At 42.2% G+C, this 18,172-nt stretch overlaps 1 protein-coding gene across 2 annotated transcripts in view; it reads right to left on the reverse strand.

Annotated features, from left to right (window-relative positions):
- nek6 (NIMA-related kinase 6) overlaps positions 1-18,172 on the reverse strand; it is a 31,954-nt gene that overhangs the window by 10,094 nt on the left and 3,688 nt on the right. The window contains exons 2-3 of one of the 2 annotated variants that reach the window (XM_085360079.1): positions 9,341-9,441; positions 8,819-8,959 (exon numbers count right to left, since the gene is read on the reverse strand). In XM_085360079.1, the coding sequence (XP_085216205.1) occupies positions 8,819-8,959; positions 9,341-9,441 (242 nt within the window). The remainder of the gene's footprint in view (positions 1-8,818; positions 8,960-9,340; positions 9,442-18,172) is intronic. The other variant, XM_085360080.1, reaches the window with a different exon arrangement.

Raw genomic sequence — 18,172 nt, forward strand, 5'->3', positions numbered from 1 at the left:
GTGTATGATCATCAGATTGTAATCCTGGGCCAGGAGTGCCCAGCGCATCAGTCGCTGGTTGTGATTGTACATCCGGTTCAGAAAAACGAGGGGGTTGTGGTCTGTGTACACGGTCACCGGGGAAGCGCTGGAGCCCACATACACTTCAAAGTGCTGCAGAGCTAGAAGCAGAGCTAAGGCTTCCTTCTCTATGGTAGAGTAGTTCAGTTGATGGGGTTTGAACTTTGCAGAGAAATAACAGACCGGATGGCACACACCTTCCTCATCATCCTGCAGCAGGACTGCCCCGGCTCCGGTGGCACTGGCATCGACCTCTAGCTTAAAGGGGCGAGAGAAGTTTGGAGCTGCCAATACAGGGGTGCTGCACAGAAGAGATTTTGCCGACTCAAAGGCATGCTGGCATTCAACTGACCATTCAAAAGGCACCTTTGGGCTACACAGTTTGGTTAGCGGGGTCACGACCACAGAAAAGTTCTTACAGAAACACCGGTAATATCCGGTCATCCCTAGGAACCGCCTTAGTTCCCGTCTGGTGGCTGGACTCGGGTAGTCCAGGATTGCAGCAACCTTCGCCTCCACTGGGCGGACCTGCCCAAACCCCACCTGCTTACCTAGGTAAGTGACGGTTGCCTTACCAAACTCACACTTAGCGAGATTGAGGGTCAACGAGGCCTCGGCTAGCCGCTGAAACACTGTCCTCAGAAGGGACATATGATCTGCCCATGTGTCTGTGTATAGCACCACGTCATCTAGATACACATTGCACTGGGGCACATCTCCCAACACCAACTGCATCAGTCGTTGAAAAGTAGCTGGGGCATTTTTCATGCCAAAGGCCATTACTGTGTATTGCATGAAGTGGTCAGGGGTGACAAATGCAGAAATCTCTGAAGCTCTGGGAGTGAGAGGCACCTGCCAGTAGCCTTTAAGGAGATCGAGTTTGGTGATGAATTTGGCAGGGCCGATGCTGTCAATGCAGTCTTCCATACGAGGAAGCGGAAAAGAGTCAGAGACCGTTACAGCGTTTACCTTCCGATAATCTGTGCAGAAACGGGGTGTGCCATCAGACTTAGGTGTTAGTAGACATGGGGAGCTCCAGGGGCTACAACTAGGTTGTGCCAAGCCGTTTTCTACTAAGTACTCAACTTCTTCTTTCATGACCTCACGTTTGGCGAAGGGGCAACGATATGCATGCTGCTTGATTGGGACTGCGTCTCCAACGTCAATGTCATGCTCACAAACGTGGGTACGCGAGGGTACGTCACTAAAAAGAGACAGGTAGGAGTGCAGCAAGTCAAGTACCTCTTTACACTGGGACGGAGGAAGGTGAGATAGGTTGGCCTCGGCCTTAGCTAAAAAAACAGAATTTGACAACCGCCCACATTGCTGTCCCTCAGAAAGGGTACCCAGATCATCATCACCCTTAACTTCAACACTTAGCAGGGCAACAGGGACTGAACCGGGGACAGCCGTCCCAGCAGTGTCTGATGATTCTGTCATGCTGGTGTCTCTGGTATGGTATGGTTTCAACATGTTGACATGGCATAGGCGAGTCTTCCTTCTGCGTTCTGGGGTGTTGAGAATATAGTTGGTGTCAGACACTTTTTTCACTATCACATAGGGGCCTGAGAAACGAGCCATGAGGGCAGAACTGGGCACGGGCAACAACACAAGAACTTTGTCCCCAGGCTGGAACTGTCTTTCCACTGCTTTTTGATCACATCGTTTTTTCATGTTTGCCTGGGATACACAGAGAGCCTCTTTTGCTAACAAAGTAGCCCGTTGCCACCTGTCCTTGCATGTTTTTACAAACTCCACCACAGTAGTTTTAGGCACACAACCACTGAGAAAACTCTCCTTCAGCAACTTTAGCGGACCCCGCATGTCATGTCCAAACACCAGGGTAGCTGGGCTGAACCCCAAAGACTCCTGCTTCGCATCACGTATAGCGAACAATACAAAAGGGACCCCTTCATCCCAGCTTTTTCCGGTGTCGTGGCAATACTTACTCAACATCGCCTTGAGAGTTTGATGCCACCGCTCCAGTGCACCTTGTGACTCTGGGTGATAAGCACTAGACACAGAATGAGAAACTCCAAAGGACCGTAGAGTCAGATTAAAATCCCTGGACATGAAATTGGTACCCTGATCTGTCTGCACGGTTTTCGGGAGGCCAAAGGTGGTAAAGAATTTGACTAGTGCTTTGGTAATGCTTGCTGTCGTGATTTTCCGCAGAGGAATCGCCTCTGGGTATCGAGTGGACACACACATTATGGTTAACAAGAACTGATTCCCTGCCCGCGTCTTTGGTAAGGGGCCAACACAGTCTACCAGGATATGCTCAAAAGGTTCACCGACAGCAGGGATAGGACGTAGGGGGGCGGGGGGCACCGCCTGGTTCGGTTTACCCACAAGCTGGCAAGTGTGACAGGTGTTACAAAACTGCACTACATCTGCTTTCATTGCCGGCCAAAAGAAATGCTGCAGTATACGGTCATATGTTTTAGTGACACCCAAATGACCTGACCATGCGTGATCATGTGCTAACTGCAGCACATGCCACCGCAGACTGGTCGGAACCACCAACTGCCGCACTACGCTCCAGTCTTCTCCAGGCCTTGGGGTCCACTTGCGCATCAATAAACCTTCCCAAACGAAAAATGTCTGCCTCTTGCTCCCCTCACCTCCCTTATCCTGAGCTGCTGCGGTAAAACACTGAACTAATGAAGGGTCTTCTTTCTGAGCCTTCACAAGTGCTTCCCGGGTGAGCAGAAAAGGAGCTCCAGACACAGGAGCTGGCTCAACCACACTGTGAGCTAACTCTAAGGCTCCATTATCTCCCTCATCGGTGCAGGGCATCACATCCTTCTCTAGAATAGAGCCGATCACTGATTCTGACAAATCAACCCCCCCACCTTGTTGCTGGGCACGTGAACGAGTCAGAACGCTCACCGGGAACACATCCGGGTGCTACAGGCTGAGGGCATCTAACACAGGATTGTTGGTCACCTCAGGGGTAGGGTAAACTTTCCCACCCGCGATATCATTTCCCATTATAAAATCCACCCCATTAATCGGGAGAGAAGGCCGCACACCCACTGAGAAGAAACCACTCACCAGCTCACTCTGTACCCAGATACGATGGAGGGGAGCAGGCACAAAACTCATCCCAACACCTCTTACAATGATGCTAGAGTCACAGTCAGACTTCTCATTAAATTCAAGCACACTAGCTAGTATGAGGGACTGTGAGCCACCAGTATCACGCAGAATGGTCACTTCACGCTTATCCTCGGTCTTACCAGAAAGCGAAACTATCCCCTTAAAAATGAAGGGCTTAAAACACTCATCCGGGGTCTCAGGGGAAGGGGGCCTACTGACAGGAGGCATGGTTTTAATCAGCCCAACCCCTTTTGGTTTACGTGAAGACGAGACTGATTGTTTCCGTCTGTAAGTATTTAGTATTTTAGTATTTATTTATTTATTGTCATTGTCAAGAACAATGAAATTGCGTTTGGGGCTTCCATACAACCCAAAAAAAAAGAAGAAAATAATAAATACCCCTTAAAACCGAAGTGTACATATTTAACCCAGTGTGACTCCAATGCAATAAAACAATCCTTAGCAATAATGTTCGTAGAAATTCAGACAAAGACCTGAGAAACATGACAAAATACAACAATGCAACCCATTCAATATTATTGTACTGTGAGATATGATATCAGATATGATAGTTATCTATTTAAGAAAGAGGGGGGGGGGGGCAGGAGGGGGAAGAGAATAAAGATATGATGCACCAATGCAGACCAGTTCATTGCTATTAAGAAGTTGGATATGGTTATTGTCCGTGAGAGGGGGGCAGAGAGTTCAGGAGCCTCACAGCCTGTGGATACAGGCTGTTGGCCAGTCTGGATGTTCTGGCCTGTATAGACCTGTACCTTCTCCCTGAGGGCAGCAGATGGAAAAGGTGGCGCGCAGGGTGATGTTGGTCCCGCAGGATACTGTGCACCCTCCTCAGACAGCGAGTGGGGAAGATATTATTGATCTCTGGCAGACTTGTTCCAATAATTCTGCCAGCTTCTTTCACCACCCGCTGGAGTGCTTGCTGATCGGCCTTGGTGCAGCTGGGGAACCACACTAGAAATCCATACGTCAGAACGCTGCTGATGGCACAGTTGTAGAAGTTCAACATCAGAGATCTGGGAATGTGTGTAAGCTTCACAATCTGCGATCAGGTGGCCAGACTTAAAACAGAAAAAACACTTTCGGTCTGCCTTGGGACGAAACACAAGTACCTCACTCTTTGGGTGCTGTGCAACTGGCACCTCGCTAGCCTTCACTGGGGCATCGCGCCGGTCATACCTACTGACACTGGTTTTATGGACGAGCGCGAACTCATCAGCCAGCGTCGCAGCCTGCTGTAGCGAGGAAATCTTCTGTTCATTAATATATACCGCGATGCGCTCAGCAATGCAGTTCTTAAATTCCTCTATGAGCATTAGTTCCCGGATCGAAGCCAGGTCAGTGGCTTTGCAGGCCGCACACCACCGATCGAAAAGAACACCTTTTTCCCTGGTGAAATCAAGATAGGACTGACCCTGACCTCTTCTCAACCCCCGGAAACGCTGCCTATAGGCTTCTGGGACCAGCTCATAGGCCAGCAGGATAGCCCTTTTCAGCTTGTCATAGTCCAAGCTGTCCTCAGCTGACAACGAGGAACAAACTTCTTGAGCCTTACCCGCCAGCTTACATTGGAGCAAAATGGCCCATGAATCCCGTGGCCAGTGCAAGGCCGTGGCTATTCGTTCAAACGACTCGAAGTAGCTGTCGACCTCAGTGTCACGGAACATCGGAACCAGACGACTGTTTTTCCCTACGTCAAACGGGGTGTCTGCCTGACGAATGGAGGCAGTCGGAGGAAGGGAAACCTGCCGGAGTTCCAGCTGTCGCAACCTCACAGCTGTCTCTGCCTCCACCTCCACCTTCCTCAATTCGACCTCTCTGGCTCTAGCAAGCTCTGCGTCTAAACGCCTAAGCTCCAGCTCTTTCTTTAGCTGGAACTCCCTCTCACGGTCCTCCTTTTCTAACTGGAGACGAGCCAGGCGTACACGGAGCTTAGCATCCTGCTTCGAGCCTTCACTTGATTCAATGGAGAGGGGTTCGAAGCGAGGCAATGTCATGGGTTTGTCCTCAGGCAGCCCCTGATCAACAGGTGTCGACACCAATGGACCTACAGCTTGAGCTGACGCCTGCGGAACAGGCTGAGACGCTGCCCCATGCTCAAGTGGACTGGCAGATACTGGCAAGGCCACTATCCCTTTCTCCACCAAGCCAGACACAAGAGCAGCTTTCAGCTCAGCCTTACGCAGAGCTGTGGAAACAGAAATGCTATAACCTGATGCCACCTCATGCAAATCCCTCTTCCTACAGGCGTCCAGTTGGACAAGCGAGGGGTTTTTCTTAAACACGGCAATATCAAAGGTAGCCATCAACTCTAAAAACAAAAAACTACCTGAGGCTAACAATAACAACAAAGAAGCACCACCTCCAATACACAAATGAGAAAACAGGCGGGAAAAGTGTGGCCAGAGGTTAACCAATAAATAAAAGTACCGCCGACCCTCTCCCCAGACCTGCCTACTAAAATCTTAGCCTAGTTAGCTTCTGGGGTGTACCAGGCTCGAGGCAACTTTAAAGGCTAAGCATCAAGTGCACAAAGCACCGACAAGCCTACCCCCGACAGGGAACTAATCCCCACCCGGGATTACTCCGAAAATAATAAAGGAAAAATAAAAAATGAGTGCCTGAAGGAGGAGCTTACGCTCAGCTAGACACTCCCCTTTTGCTAACTGGAGAGGGAGCGCAGCCGATACAATACAACTAACCAGGCCACCGGCAAACAACTCACAAAAACTCAATTTTCCTTCCATTCATATCCTGGACGAGCCCCCACATTGTTACGTTCCCCCCGAAGGGGTCTAGGCATGTGAGTGAGGGGACCAGTAACAAATGAGTCCGGAATCAGAATGAAAAGGAAAACAGACAGAGTTGTTCTGTATTAATAGAACTTTATTACGAAATGGTACAGGTGGATTACAAACGACATTAACATTAACTTAAAGGGCCGGCAACGCCGTCTTACCAACAACGCCAAAGAAACAAAGAAAATGCTCGCAGCCATGAAAGGCAGGAAGACTACCAAACAAACACAATAAAAAAGGAGGCACTTCCCACACTTCCTACCCTACTCCCCACCACGGGGAGACACTCTCAGGGCCCACAAGCCCATCTGCTCACTGGTCAGAAAGAGGCTGTCTGTCCAAAATCTAGCACAGAACCGCGTAGAGCCACTGAGGAAAAAGCCACCCTGCTCTCAGCTCATCCCCAGTTTAAATAGCCTCAGAGGATGATTGCTGACTGGAGTCAGGTGGCAAACGAGGCTAATCAGCAGCAGCTGTGTCCTGGGGAGAGAGGAGAGTGAGAGAGACAGAGAGGGGTAGGAGCGGCAAGAGGGGTGGAGGCGGGGAGAGTGGGCAAACACCCCACCCACACACTCCCACAGCCTCACAGAACGTAACAATTCGTAAATGTCATAAACCCACGTTTTATTCACAACAGAACACATAAAACAATACCAAATGTTTAAAGTGATAAAATGAACAATTTTACAAAAAAGATTGTCTAATTTTTTAATTTGATGGCAGCAACAGGTCTAAAAAAAAAAGTTGGGGCAAGGTCATGTTTACCACTGTGTACCATCCCGCATTTTTTAACAACAGTGAATAAAAATGTAGGAACTGAAGAGACCAGTTGATGGAGAGGAATGTTGTGCCATTCTTGTCTAGTACGGGATTCTAGCTGCTTAAAGGTCCCAAGTATTCTTTGTCACATTTGTTTTGTTTCCTAATAAGTCAAATGCTTTCAACTGGTAAAAGGTCTGGACTGCAGGCACATCAGTTCAGCACTTAACTCATTCACTGCCATTGACGTCTATAGACGTCAATTACGTTTTTCAATGGGAGGGGCTAGAATACAACCTCGGGCAGCTTGTCAGTGAAGTTTATTTTTTCATATATTTGTAAATAAATTGTTTTGATAAAACATAACCTTTCTCAGTGTTATTTCTGTTTTATAGAAGTGAAAAACTATTTTACCGGTATATGTTAGAGGTGTCACAAAGCAAGAAATATTAGTGTCAAAGGCACTTTTCTGCTTGAAATGTATTTTTCACAAAAAGCTCGTTTTCTCCCTTTTTTTGGTCAAAACAGGCATTTTTGGTGGAACCCACCTCTCTTCTACAGCTGATTACTAAAGAATGGAAAATGGTAGAAACAAGCTTTTTTTTTTTTGGATGAAAGAAGAGAGTCTGTTCTTCATTTTGGTAGGTTCAGCATTTATATGATCATAACACACAGTTTTCTGTGGCTCTTCAAAAATGAGTAAAAATGCTCAAAAACCCTGGCAGTGGGGAGTTACCTGATTTGGAAATGGCTGGCAGTGAATGAGTTAACATCTTCTCTACAAAGTCATGCTGTTTAAATAGATGTAGTATGCGGTTTAGCATTATCTTGCTGAAATATGCAAGACCTTCCCTTAAGATGATGTCTGGATGGGAGCGCATGTCAGTATAAGACCTGTATATACCTTTCAGCACCACTGAGTTGCTGCTGTTTCGATTAGCATATATCCACAGTAACAAGATTACATGCATTAGTCATTATAACTGATTACATGATCAAATCTTAGTTTGACTTTATTAATAGATCATAAAACCATCTCCATCTTCTTTGTCAGACTATCTTTATTAAATTATAATTATTTCTGAGATCTTCCGTAGATGTGCATGTCTACCTCTTTCTCACGGTAGAATAATGTGTCAATTAATAAACAGTTATGAGTGGGTGAATGCCAAAGGCACAGCTTTCCTCATTTACCATTGTTATTAACAAGTAAAGATGGTTTGTTTTCCACAAAACTCATGTTTCAGAATGAGAACACAGAAGATGAAGTCTTTCTGTGCAGTGAAATATTAAAATACTTAACTCTATACAGGTCTAGGGAGTTTTGAGTTTGAATAAACACTATAATGGAGAACATTTGGGTAGCGTGGGAGCAGACAGAAAGATCTCATGAAAGATCTCATATGGATTACTATAACTATACTCTAATTGGTTTATTAAACAGAAGGAAGATCAAGAGCTCAGGTATCTTAGGCTCCTGAGGGAAATAAACATCAGTCAGTGGAAGATGAAATACAGTGTTAATGTAATTCAAGCAATGTGTTCCTTGTTTTGTCTGAATTTTACTTTTTTTAGTTTGTGTTCGGTGCAAATGTGATAGCTGCCACTAGTCGCCTCACTCAATCCTCACCCTGCAGGTTTAAAGCTAAGCCCAACATACTTCTACTCCTGAGGAATACTGGTATTATACTGGTAACACAGCAGAACTGAATTCAGCTTCATGCATCTTGGTTTTACTAGTATTATTAGCACTAAAGGAGGCTGAAATTCACTTAATATTTGACACATTCATGTAAACAACTATGCTACCAGTGTTTAAACAGTGGTTAAAGCTAAGCTAGCAAAGACTAAAATAAATTAACATTATGCCTACAAGTTGCAGATGATTAAGCAGAAGAATGTATTTGATAAGGCGTGTACAGTTTACTTTGTAAAATAAAATACTTTAAGTAATCAAGTTAAACACATTAACTTGCAAAACACCAATTTCCACTATAATAAACATAAACAGGAAATGACATTGCACTGCAGTGAGATCTAACACCACATGTATTGCGACTAAGTACAAAGAGCTGTACCTGGACCTTCTTGAGTGCCACCAGCTGTCCATCAAGCAGATATGTTGCTTTATAGACCTCACTGAACTGACCCTGACCGATCTTCTTCTCAATGTGGAAGTTTGCCATTGTGCAGCAGTAATTATAGCTTGGAACATTTTTCTGAACAAGAAAACACCATCAGCAGTAAAACAAAGCAGTATATTATAACTCAATAGATGTCATTTTTTTCTTTCAGCTTAGTGATTTTAACATATCTCTCAATACTATGTGTTGTTTCAAAGTCTAAGGCTAATACAGACAGAACATTTTGAATATGTTGATGGTAGTTATCATCAACTACCACATGCTAATAGAAGAAGAACATTACACTCTGTTAGTCACAATGTCTAAAATTATCTTGTACAGTGCTTTAACTTACAATGTCATATAGACACTATACATTTTGGAACATGTAATGCTCTTCTTTTGGCAAAAAAAAAAAAAAGAAAAAGAAAAAAGGCCAATACTATTTTTTGGGTCAATACTACTACTACTACCTACCTGATTTTCCTGGCTTGGTATCTTGTAGAGATTATTGTGTTTGTCTAAGGTGGGCTGGTTGTTGTTCTGCACCTCCATGTTTGCATCACACCTACCCACCTCTGCAACAAAGAATAGTTGAAATGACTTATTTAAAATCATGGTACATCTGCTTAAAACATTAAAAAAAACCCAAAAAACTCCAGTCATAATACGCAGAAACTGGGATAAAGTGTAAGCACGAAAAACTAGTTAATGCATTTATTACTTCTAGGTTGAACTACCTCCTTCAGTTAATTCAAAATGCTGCAGCAAGAGTTATGACGGGGACTAGAAAGAGAGAGTATTTTTCTCCTATATCTGCTTCTGGCTTAGCTTCCTGTTAAATCCAGAATTTAAATCCAAATTTAAAATACTCCCACCACAAGGTCTTGAATAATCAGGCCATGTTATCTTAATGACCTCATAGTAGCATATCAAACCATTAGAGCACTTCGCTGTCAGACTGCTGACTTACTTGTGGTATTTAAAAGTAGAACGGAGGCAGAGCCTTTAGCTCCCAGGCCCTGTGGAACCAGATTCTACTTGGATTTAAGACACAGACACCCTTGCTACTTTTAAGATTAGGTTTAAAATTTTGCTTTTTAATAAAGCATATAGTTATGGCTGGATCAGGAGAGCCTGAATCCTCCCTTAGTTACACTGCAATAGGTCTAGGCTATTCCCATGATGCACTGAGTGTTTCTTCTTCACTCAATATGTGTTTATACCCCTCCCTGCATTTAACCATTAATCTTTGTTATTAATCTTAATCACTATTAATCTCTGACTCTTTTCCACAGTGTTTGTTTTTTTTCTTCTCCCCTCACTCTGAACCGGTCACGGCAGATGGCTGCACCTCCTTGAGGCCGGTTCTGCCACAGGTTTCTACCAGCTACAAGATTTTTCTTTCTCCATTTCACCAAAGTGCTTCTTCATAGGGGATCATCTGGTTGTTGGGTTTTCTCTGTATTATTGTAGGGTCTTTATCTTAATATAAAGTGTCAGGCAACTGTTGTTGTGATTTGGTTGTATGAAACTGAATTGAATGTACATACATATGAAATAAGATGTCTGTTTATGCAGCTAAAATGTACATGCATTTCTTGGTCTTTACTTATATGAATTATTGTATTACTACATGGTCACAGGATGGTCTTTATTAGGGGTGGGTTTTGATTATCGACTTAGGGATTAAAATCGATTCTAGCTTGGATAACGTGATATTAGAGCTGGGCGATAGAACGATAACGATATGTATCGCGATATAACTTTTACTCGATAGAGAAATTAAGCTATCGCGATAGACCTCGCCGCTCTTGTCCTCTTAAAAAAAAAAAAAAAAAAAAAAAAAAAAGGTCAGCCAATCTAAATCAAGTAGCGCAGAGCCGAACCAATCACAGCCGCAGCGTCACGTCGCGTGACTTGTTACATACAGCACAAGTAGCGATGGACCGATCCGATATTACGTATCGGTATCGGTCCGATACTGACCTAAATTACTGGATCGGATATCGGAGAAAAATAAAAAATGTAATCCGATCCATTAAATATCACGAAAGCACCTCACAAAACTTGCAACACGCCGTAACTCACCTCAGAACGTTAGCACGTCGGAGCAGTATGCATCACGTGATAGAGCGGCTGTGGCATGCAGGACCTGTCGGTGATCTGGATAGCATGTGGAGCTTCGCTAGCAACCGGCATTTCATCTCCGACAAAGTTATCCCCGAGAGAAGTAAAGCAAGTGTGTAAGTCCATCTCTGAATGTTTGTAAAGCATTCCTGCGTTAAGCTTAACAAACGATATATGGAGCGACTGCCTCTTCTTGCTGCTACTTCAATCATGAAACTGCTTAACGATCAGCTGATCGGCTTTTCTGTCGCCAGTCGTGTCTCTAGTTTGCTTTTGGCCCACTTTGCACCAGAAAGAGGAAACCAGCGGCTGAACAACAGCAGCACGTTTAAGCTTGATCAGCTGTTGTTAGAATGTATTTAATGTTACTTTCTACTCGAGGATCTTTTTCTACGTAGCTGACGCTGGTAACTGTGCAGGGGCGGATCTAGCAAAGTTTAGCCAGGGGGGCCGATAGGGCATTAACAGGGAAAAGGGGGCACAAAGACATACTTTTCTTTCTTATTCTCATTTAAAATGTCTAGCTTTTAATAAATAATTATCTGACACCCAAAGTTTTAATTTGATGTAAAATGAATAGAAGTCAATTACTGTATATAGTAACTATTAAGTCTAATATACCCTAGTAAGCTATAGTACTTTTTCCTTTGGGAAGGTACCATCTGTGCAGTCTGCAATTTTGTTGAAGAAAGATGCTGAATCTATTTAATATTTCTTGAAAAATAATTGATTTCTGTGCATTTTTTTTCACACTGCATCAAATTAAGGTTGATTACGTCGATTAAGCATCATGAGGTGGCGCGTGAGGGGTGGTTCCCTATTTTTTATTTATTTATTTTTGTTGTTGCTGGGAGTTGGAGCCCTATTAGTTAGGTTGCTTAATATTTATGCTAAGTACTCTTTAAAATACCAGAATAGGGAGGATGGTGTAGGTTTAAGTTTATTAGATTGATCAGTATTGCTGAACTATGAAATTTTTTTTTTTTGCATACAGGTATAACAGAATAGCTTTAGTGTAGTTGTTGTTTTAAACTTGAGTATGAACTTATACAAAATGCAGCAAGATATTTAAAAAACAGTTTTGTTGATTAAAAAACACTATATCGGATTCATATCGGTATCGGCAGATATTCAAATTTATGATATCGGTATCGGTATCGGACATAAAAAAGTGGTATCGTGCCATCTCTAAGCACAAGTGCCAAGCCGCACGTGTGTTTGTTTGGGAAGCAGCCAGCGGGTAATGGAGCCAGCGCATAATGGAGGAAATGAGTGTGCCGACTAGAAAAATCAACCGAGCGTGACCGAAGAGAAAACAGATGATGGTTCCAATGCCGGAGAGATTGTCGAACGGAAGAGCCATAGAAGTTCCGTAGTGTGAAGGTATTTCGGCTATTTCAAGTCTGACAAAAAATAGAGTAGCGTGCACTGTAAATTGTGCCGAAAGCAAGTCTGGAAATACAATAAACTGGTGCATGCGTCACACTGTGCGCCACGTTATTGTTTCGGTGAAATGAATTTCTACAATACTGTTACTGTTAATTCTACTCTCTGCAGTGTTTAAATGCTTACATATACACAGTTACTGTCCCTCCACACATACGACTCGGTTCTGCTTCTATGCCCCAGCTCTGTTTACTTTTTCCCACCGAGGCTTCTAGACTTCTGATTGGCCAACATTTCTGCACGGTTAGGAATCTAGCGCCACCTGCTGCTTTGGCATGTTCATAGCAGCGTTTTCCTTCATTTCTCCCTTTATGTGTGGACAGGATTATTTTTTAAAACGAAAACGGAAAATCTCCGTTTTCAAAAATACCCGTGTACGTGTGGACGTAGCCTCAGTCTCTGACTGGAAGCGCTAATTCGTCATTCGGCTTTTGTCAGACTAAAGTAACTGTTAAAACTGTTTGAAAAGCTCAGCTATACAACAAGGAGAGATTGAGAATTTCCTTTTAGTTCTCAGTTTATTTGATATTGACAAAAGTTAGTCAATTTTGTCTGTTCTTCTGTAAAACAAACTAAGATTTATTTTTAGAATTAATATTTTGTTTCTAAGTGGAATTGACAATTTAGTCTGTTTCGTTTGTTCTATTTTGAAACTTAAACGCTTTAGCGGCTGCCTTTTGTGTAGTTTGCAATATTTGCCTTTATTTATCTGAAAAAGTCTCATGTTCCTTAAGTACATCTACCCTGTTGAACTTATTATGGGAAATAAATATTTAAATAAAAACAAGCTGCTGATTATTTCACATTTTACTTGTGAGCAACGGCACATTTAAATCTTACAAATATAGTTATTTGGCTCATATCGTGATAGATATCGTTATCGCCTGAAATGAAAAAAAACATATCGTGATATGAAAAAATCTCATATCGCCCAGCTCTACGTGATATCGATTCATTAAAATCCTGAACCGATTTTTAAATATAAATTTATTTTGCCCGAAACACCAAAATCTCAGGTTAAACCTCACAAAATTTCAACAACCACCAAACAGCTAAAACAGTAAATGAGAGCAGGTACACAGATTCTGCACAAAGATGTAAACACAAAGCACGGACCCGCCGACAGATCGGAATCAGTGAGATGGCGCCTTTCTCACCCGATGGCACGGGCATGGACATGGTCGGGGCTGAAAGCCAACAGCTCGCTGATTCTAATGTTTCGGCGGGTTCACGCTTTGTGTTTACGTCCTTTTTGCGCTAGATTCTGAAGCTGCAGGTTTTATCTCTCTCCAAACAATATTGATTGAACCAGCAGCAAAAGAAGATCCAAACTACGCTTCACATAAACATCGTCATGAATTCCTTACTTTTGCTGTTTCGCTTCCAACACGATAAAAATCACACTTCATGCACAGCTCTCACTCTCTCTCTGTGTACTTCAAGAACAGCTTCCAATCTAAAAATCTCTGTTTTCTGCATTATTCGCTTGTTTATTACGCACAAGTCTACCGTTCTTTATAGCGCTGTCGGCCGCTGTTTTTTTTTCCTTTTCCTTTCTTCCGAAAAGAAAGCCTCATTTCTGCTGTTCAATACTGAACAAATTTAAACTTTTTAAAATTATGCAAAATGCTTAGCTGTGTCCCTAATACAACCTCTGTAACTTTGCTCTGCTTCACTTCAGTAGCATCAGGTAATGTTCATATGTTGATTAATGGTTTTCTTTTGTTTTTGATCTACCGCAGAATATTTTTAAGGTCAAATTCTGCAATAGAATCCCAGACCAGGAAAGTCGCCTTCATGTTTTTCTGTGTTTTATCCTCAGTTACTCTGACACAAAGGCATCTGCTGTGATGTTTACACCTTTGATAAAGTCTGGCAAGTCTCAGCTTTCTTTTTATAAAAGATATGGATATGTACTGATACGTGATCAGAATTATAATATTTCTGACTGTCTGAGGCAAAATTTCCCGATTCAAATTGAATCGAATAAAATCGTGGATCAAATCGATTCGGGAGATCAGTAACGATACCCAGCCCTAGTCTTTATGCTTTATAACCATTACAGTTTGTATATAACTGTGATTTGGCACATATAGATAAAAATAAAATTTGTTAAAATCAAGATGACCTGTTAGTTTAAGACATGTAGCTCTTGAACTTCCTTCTCTAGGTGTTCTTTCATATACAGTGGTATGCAAAAGTCTGGGCACCCTTGATAATTTTCCTTCATAAATCATTGGTTGTTTGGATCAGCAATTTCATTTAAATATATCATATAGTAGATGAACACAATGATACTTGAGAAGTGAAATGAAGCTTCTAGGATTTACAGAAAGTGTGCAATAGTTACTTAAACTAAATTAGGTAGGTGCATACATTTGGGCACCCCAACAGAAAAATTATATCAATATTTAGTAGATCCTCCTTTTGCAGAAATAATGCCTCCAAACACTTCCTATAGCTTCCAATGAGAGTCTGGATTCTGGTTGAAGGTATTTTGGACCTTTCGTCTTTACAAAACATTAGTTCAGTCAGGTTTGATGATTTCACAGCATGGACAGCCCGCTTTAAGTCACACCATAGCTTTTCAATAATATTCAGGTCTGGGAACTGAGATGGCCATTCCAGAACATTGTACTTGATCCTCTGCCTGATTTTGAACAGTGTTAAGGGTCGTTGTCTTGTTGAAATATCCAGCCCTGGTGCAACTTCAACTTTGTCACTGATTCTTGAACATTGTTCTCTCTTTATGCACTGAAGCTGGCACGTTCCCTGAGTTTTTCCAGCAAGATGGTGCACCACCACATTACGGGTGCCAGGTCCGAGCATTCCTAGATGAACAGTTTCCTGGAAAGTGGATTGGTCATCGTGGGCCAGTTGAATGGCCCCCAAGGTCTCCCGATCTGACCCCCTTAGACTTTTATCTTTGGGGTCATCTGAAGGCAATTGTCTATGGTGTGAAGATACGAGATGTGCAGCACCTGAAACTACGGATACTGGATGCCTGTTCTGGCATTTCTCCTGCGGTGTTGCTATCAGTGTGTGAAGCGTGGGAGAAGAGGGCTGCATTGACAATCCAACACAATGGGCAGCACATTGAACACATTTTATATGTGGTCAGAAACTTATAAATAACTCATGAAAGAATAATGTTACGTTGAAACCGAGCACACCATTGTTTTTCTTGTGACATTACCAATAAGTTTGATGTGTCACATGGCCCTCTTCCTATTGAAAAAACAAAAGTTGTATCCAAGATGGCCGACTTCTAAATGGCCACCATGGTCACCACCCATCTTGAGGAGTTTGCCCCCTCACATATACTAATGTGCCACAAACAGGACTTTAATATCACCAACCATTCCCATGTTATTACGGTGTATCCATATAAATGGCCCACCCTGTACTTGTCACGTGCAGACTCCTACATCATTATGATGAAAGCATTGGGGTTCAATTTGCCCAAAGACACTTACTTCAACATGCTGAATGGAGGAGTGAGGGATTGATTGATTGGTGGATGACCCGACTCAACCCCTGAGTCACAGCTGTAACGTTCAACTTAGCAGTGTACAGGTCACATCCATAGGGCAAGACTGCACAGTTGGGTATGTTTAACTACCCAACTGAACATCATATAAGAGCATTTTTATAGTTTATTACAAGAATCATATTTACTTTCTATGGATAGTTATCCAAATCATAACAACTCTTGAATAGGGTAATTTTTTAATGACTCATTCACCTGGATACTGTACTTAATTGCAATGTGGAGTCATTAACTCTTCATTAACCTTTCTCCAGTTACAAAAGGACTCTGTTGCCAGGTTTCGGCAACAGGTTTGGGTCCTGTGGTGACTACAATAATTCAAGCCAAAGCTATTTTCAGACCACCAGATCACTAAAAGTGACTCAAAATAGCTGGTACTGCATCTCTGTGTGTGCTAAGTTATTATGACTAGATGAGTTATTTTAACAATTTTGTACCTTCTCTCGCAACTTAAGAGTCCAATAAAAACAAACCAAAAGCAAACGTTTTGGATCAATTGAAGTTTTTTTAAGGAATTTTCAAAACAATCTGATAATAATTAATTATAATAGTCCAGCCTAGAAAGTAATAAATGCATTGCCAAATGCAAATATGACATGCTTAGAGCAGATACCAACTGATCGCTGTAACAAGGTCCATGCTAATCATGCACTAATCAGGACATCTGATTACCAGAAGTTAAGAAAAAGAGTGAATAGCAGAATAAGCTGTTTGGCATTGGTAGAGTTTGGCATTTTCATGGGCACAACTATGCTACTCAACCCACAAATGCATTTTTGCTAAGTTGTATGCACATATGTTTTTGACTTTTTGCAAAAGTGTCAAGGAATACCCGCACCTGTGAAATTAAAATGCATTGTTTCTGATTATCTTTTTTCTCACATGCAGCTTTTGACATAAACATAACTCTTCATGTAGTGAAGAAGAGCATGCAGAGGGTTGATGAGACATGCTAAGGTAAGATGGTGGCATCTGCTCTGGGGACCCCTAACGGGAGCAGCCAAAAGAACAACAATCTGACATAGCTCCCACGCCCTCATATGCCAGCAGAAAATCGTTGTTGATTGAAGTTGCTCAATGTCATTGGCAATCTCTGGATGCCACATGACTATTAGTCGCTTCCTGTGTAGACAGTCTTACTACTCAACCTTTCCTTTCATATTCAAAGATGTCGAGTGCTCTATGAAACTATTGCCCAATGGCTTTTGGCTACTGTTGGTAAAAGAACAAAAACTTAATTGGGTAATTTATCTTGTCTTCCTTCTCTCACCCCAACCGGTCGCAGCAGATGGCCGCCCCTCCCTGAGCCTGGTTCTGCCGGAGGTTTCTTCCTGTTAAAAGGGAGTTTTTCCTTCCCACTGTCGCCAAAGTGCTTGCTCATAGGGGGTCATATGATTGTTGGGTTTTTCTCTGTATCTATGAAGCGCCTTGAGGCGACTTTTGTTGTGATTTGGCGCTATATAAATAAAATTGAATTGAATTGAATTGAATTAATTTCAACAGGTCACATGATAGAGTGAGGCAACATCTCACAGTGGTTTCACCTAAAACTTCTAGTTGTAATGACCCATACCTTTTTTTCACACCTTGGCTCATGTGATGAGCATATGATAAGGAGTGGGTCAACAAACATCTTAAAGGACAAACCCCAATACCTGGTACTCTCCTATGGAACGCCAGGACTGCCATAATGAATTAATTAAATACACCATTAAATAATTAATTAAATGTGGCAATAATTAATTAAAATTGGAATTAACTAATTAAATAAATAGTTATGACACATGTAATTAATTAATTATTGACACATGTAATTAATTATTTATGTATTTCACATTTTAATTAATTATTGACACATTTAATTAATTAATTATTGACACATTTAATTAATTATTTATGTATTTCACATTTTAATTAATTATTGACACATTTAATTAATTATTGACACATTTAATTAATTATTTAATGATATATTTATTTATTTCATTTTGGCAGTCCTGGCGCCTGGCTCTCGTCATGAAATAATTTTATCTGTCAGCCTCACCCATCAAACTCAGGGGGCGGGGTTAACGCTGCCCATGCAGCTTCTCTAACATTTGATTGGTTGCCGTGCAAAGTAAGTCAAAACAGGTCGATCCTAGATAATCGATTGCTTGTGCAGACTTGGGGCAGCCAGTTATCCC

The sequence above is a fragment of the Diplotaxodon limnothrissa genome, linkage group LG7 (assembly GCF_057381915.1).
Source record: "Diplotaxodon limnothrissa isolate DT_005_m linkage group LG7, D_limnothrissa_male_GT1.1, whole genome shotgun sequence".
NCBI lineage: Eukaryota > Metazoa > Chordata > Actinopteri > Cichliformes > Cichlidae > Diplotaxodon > Diplotaxodon limnothrissa.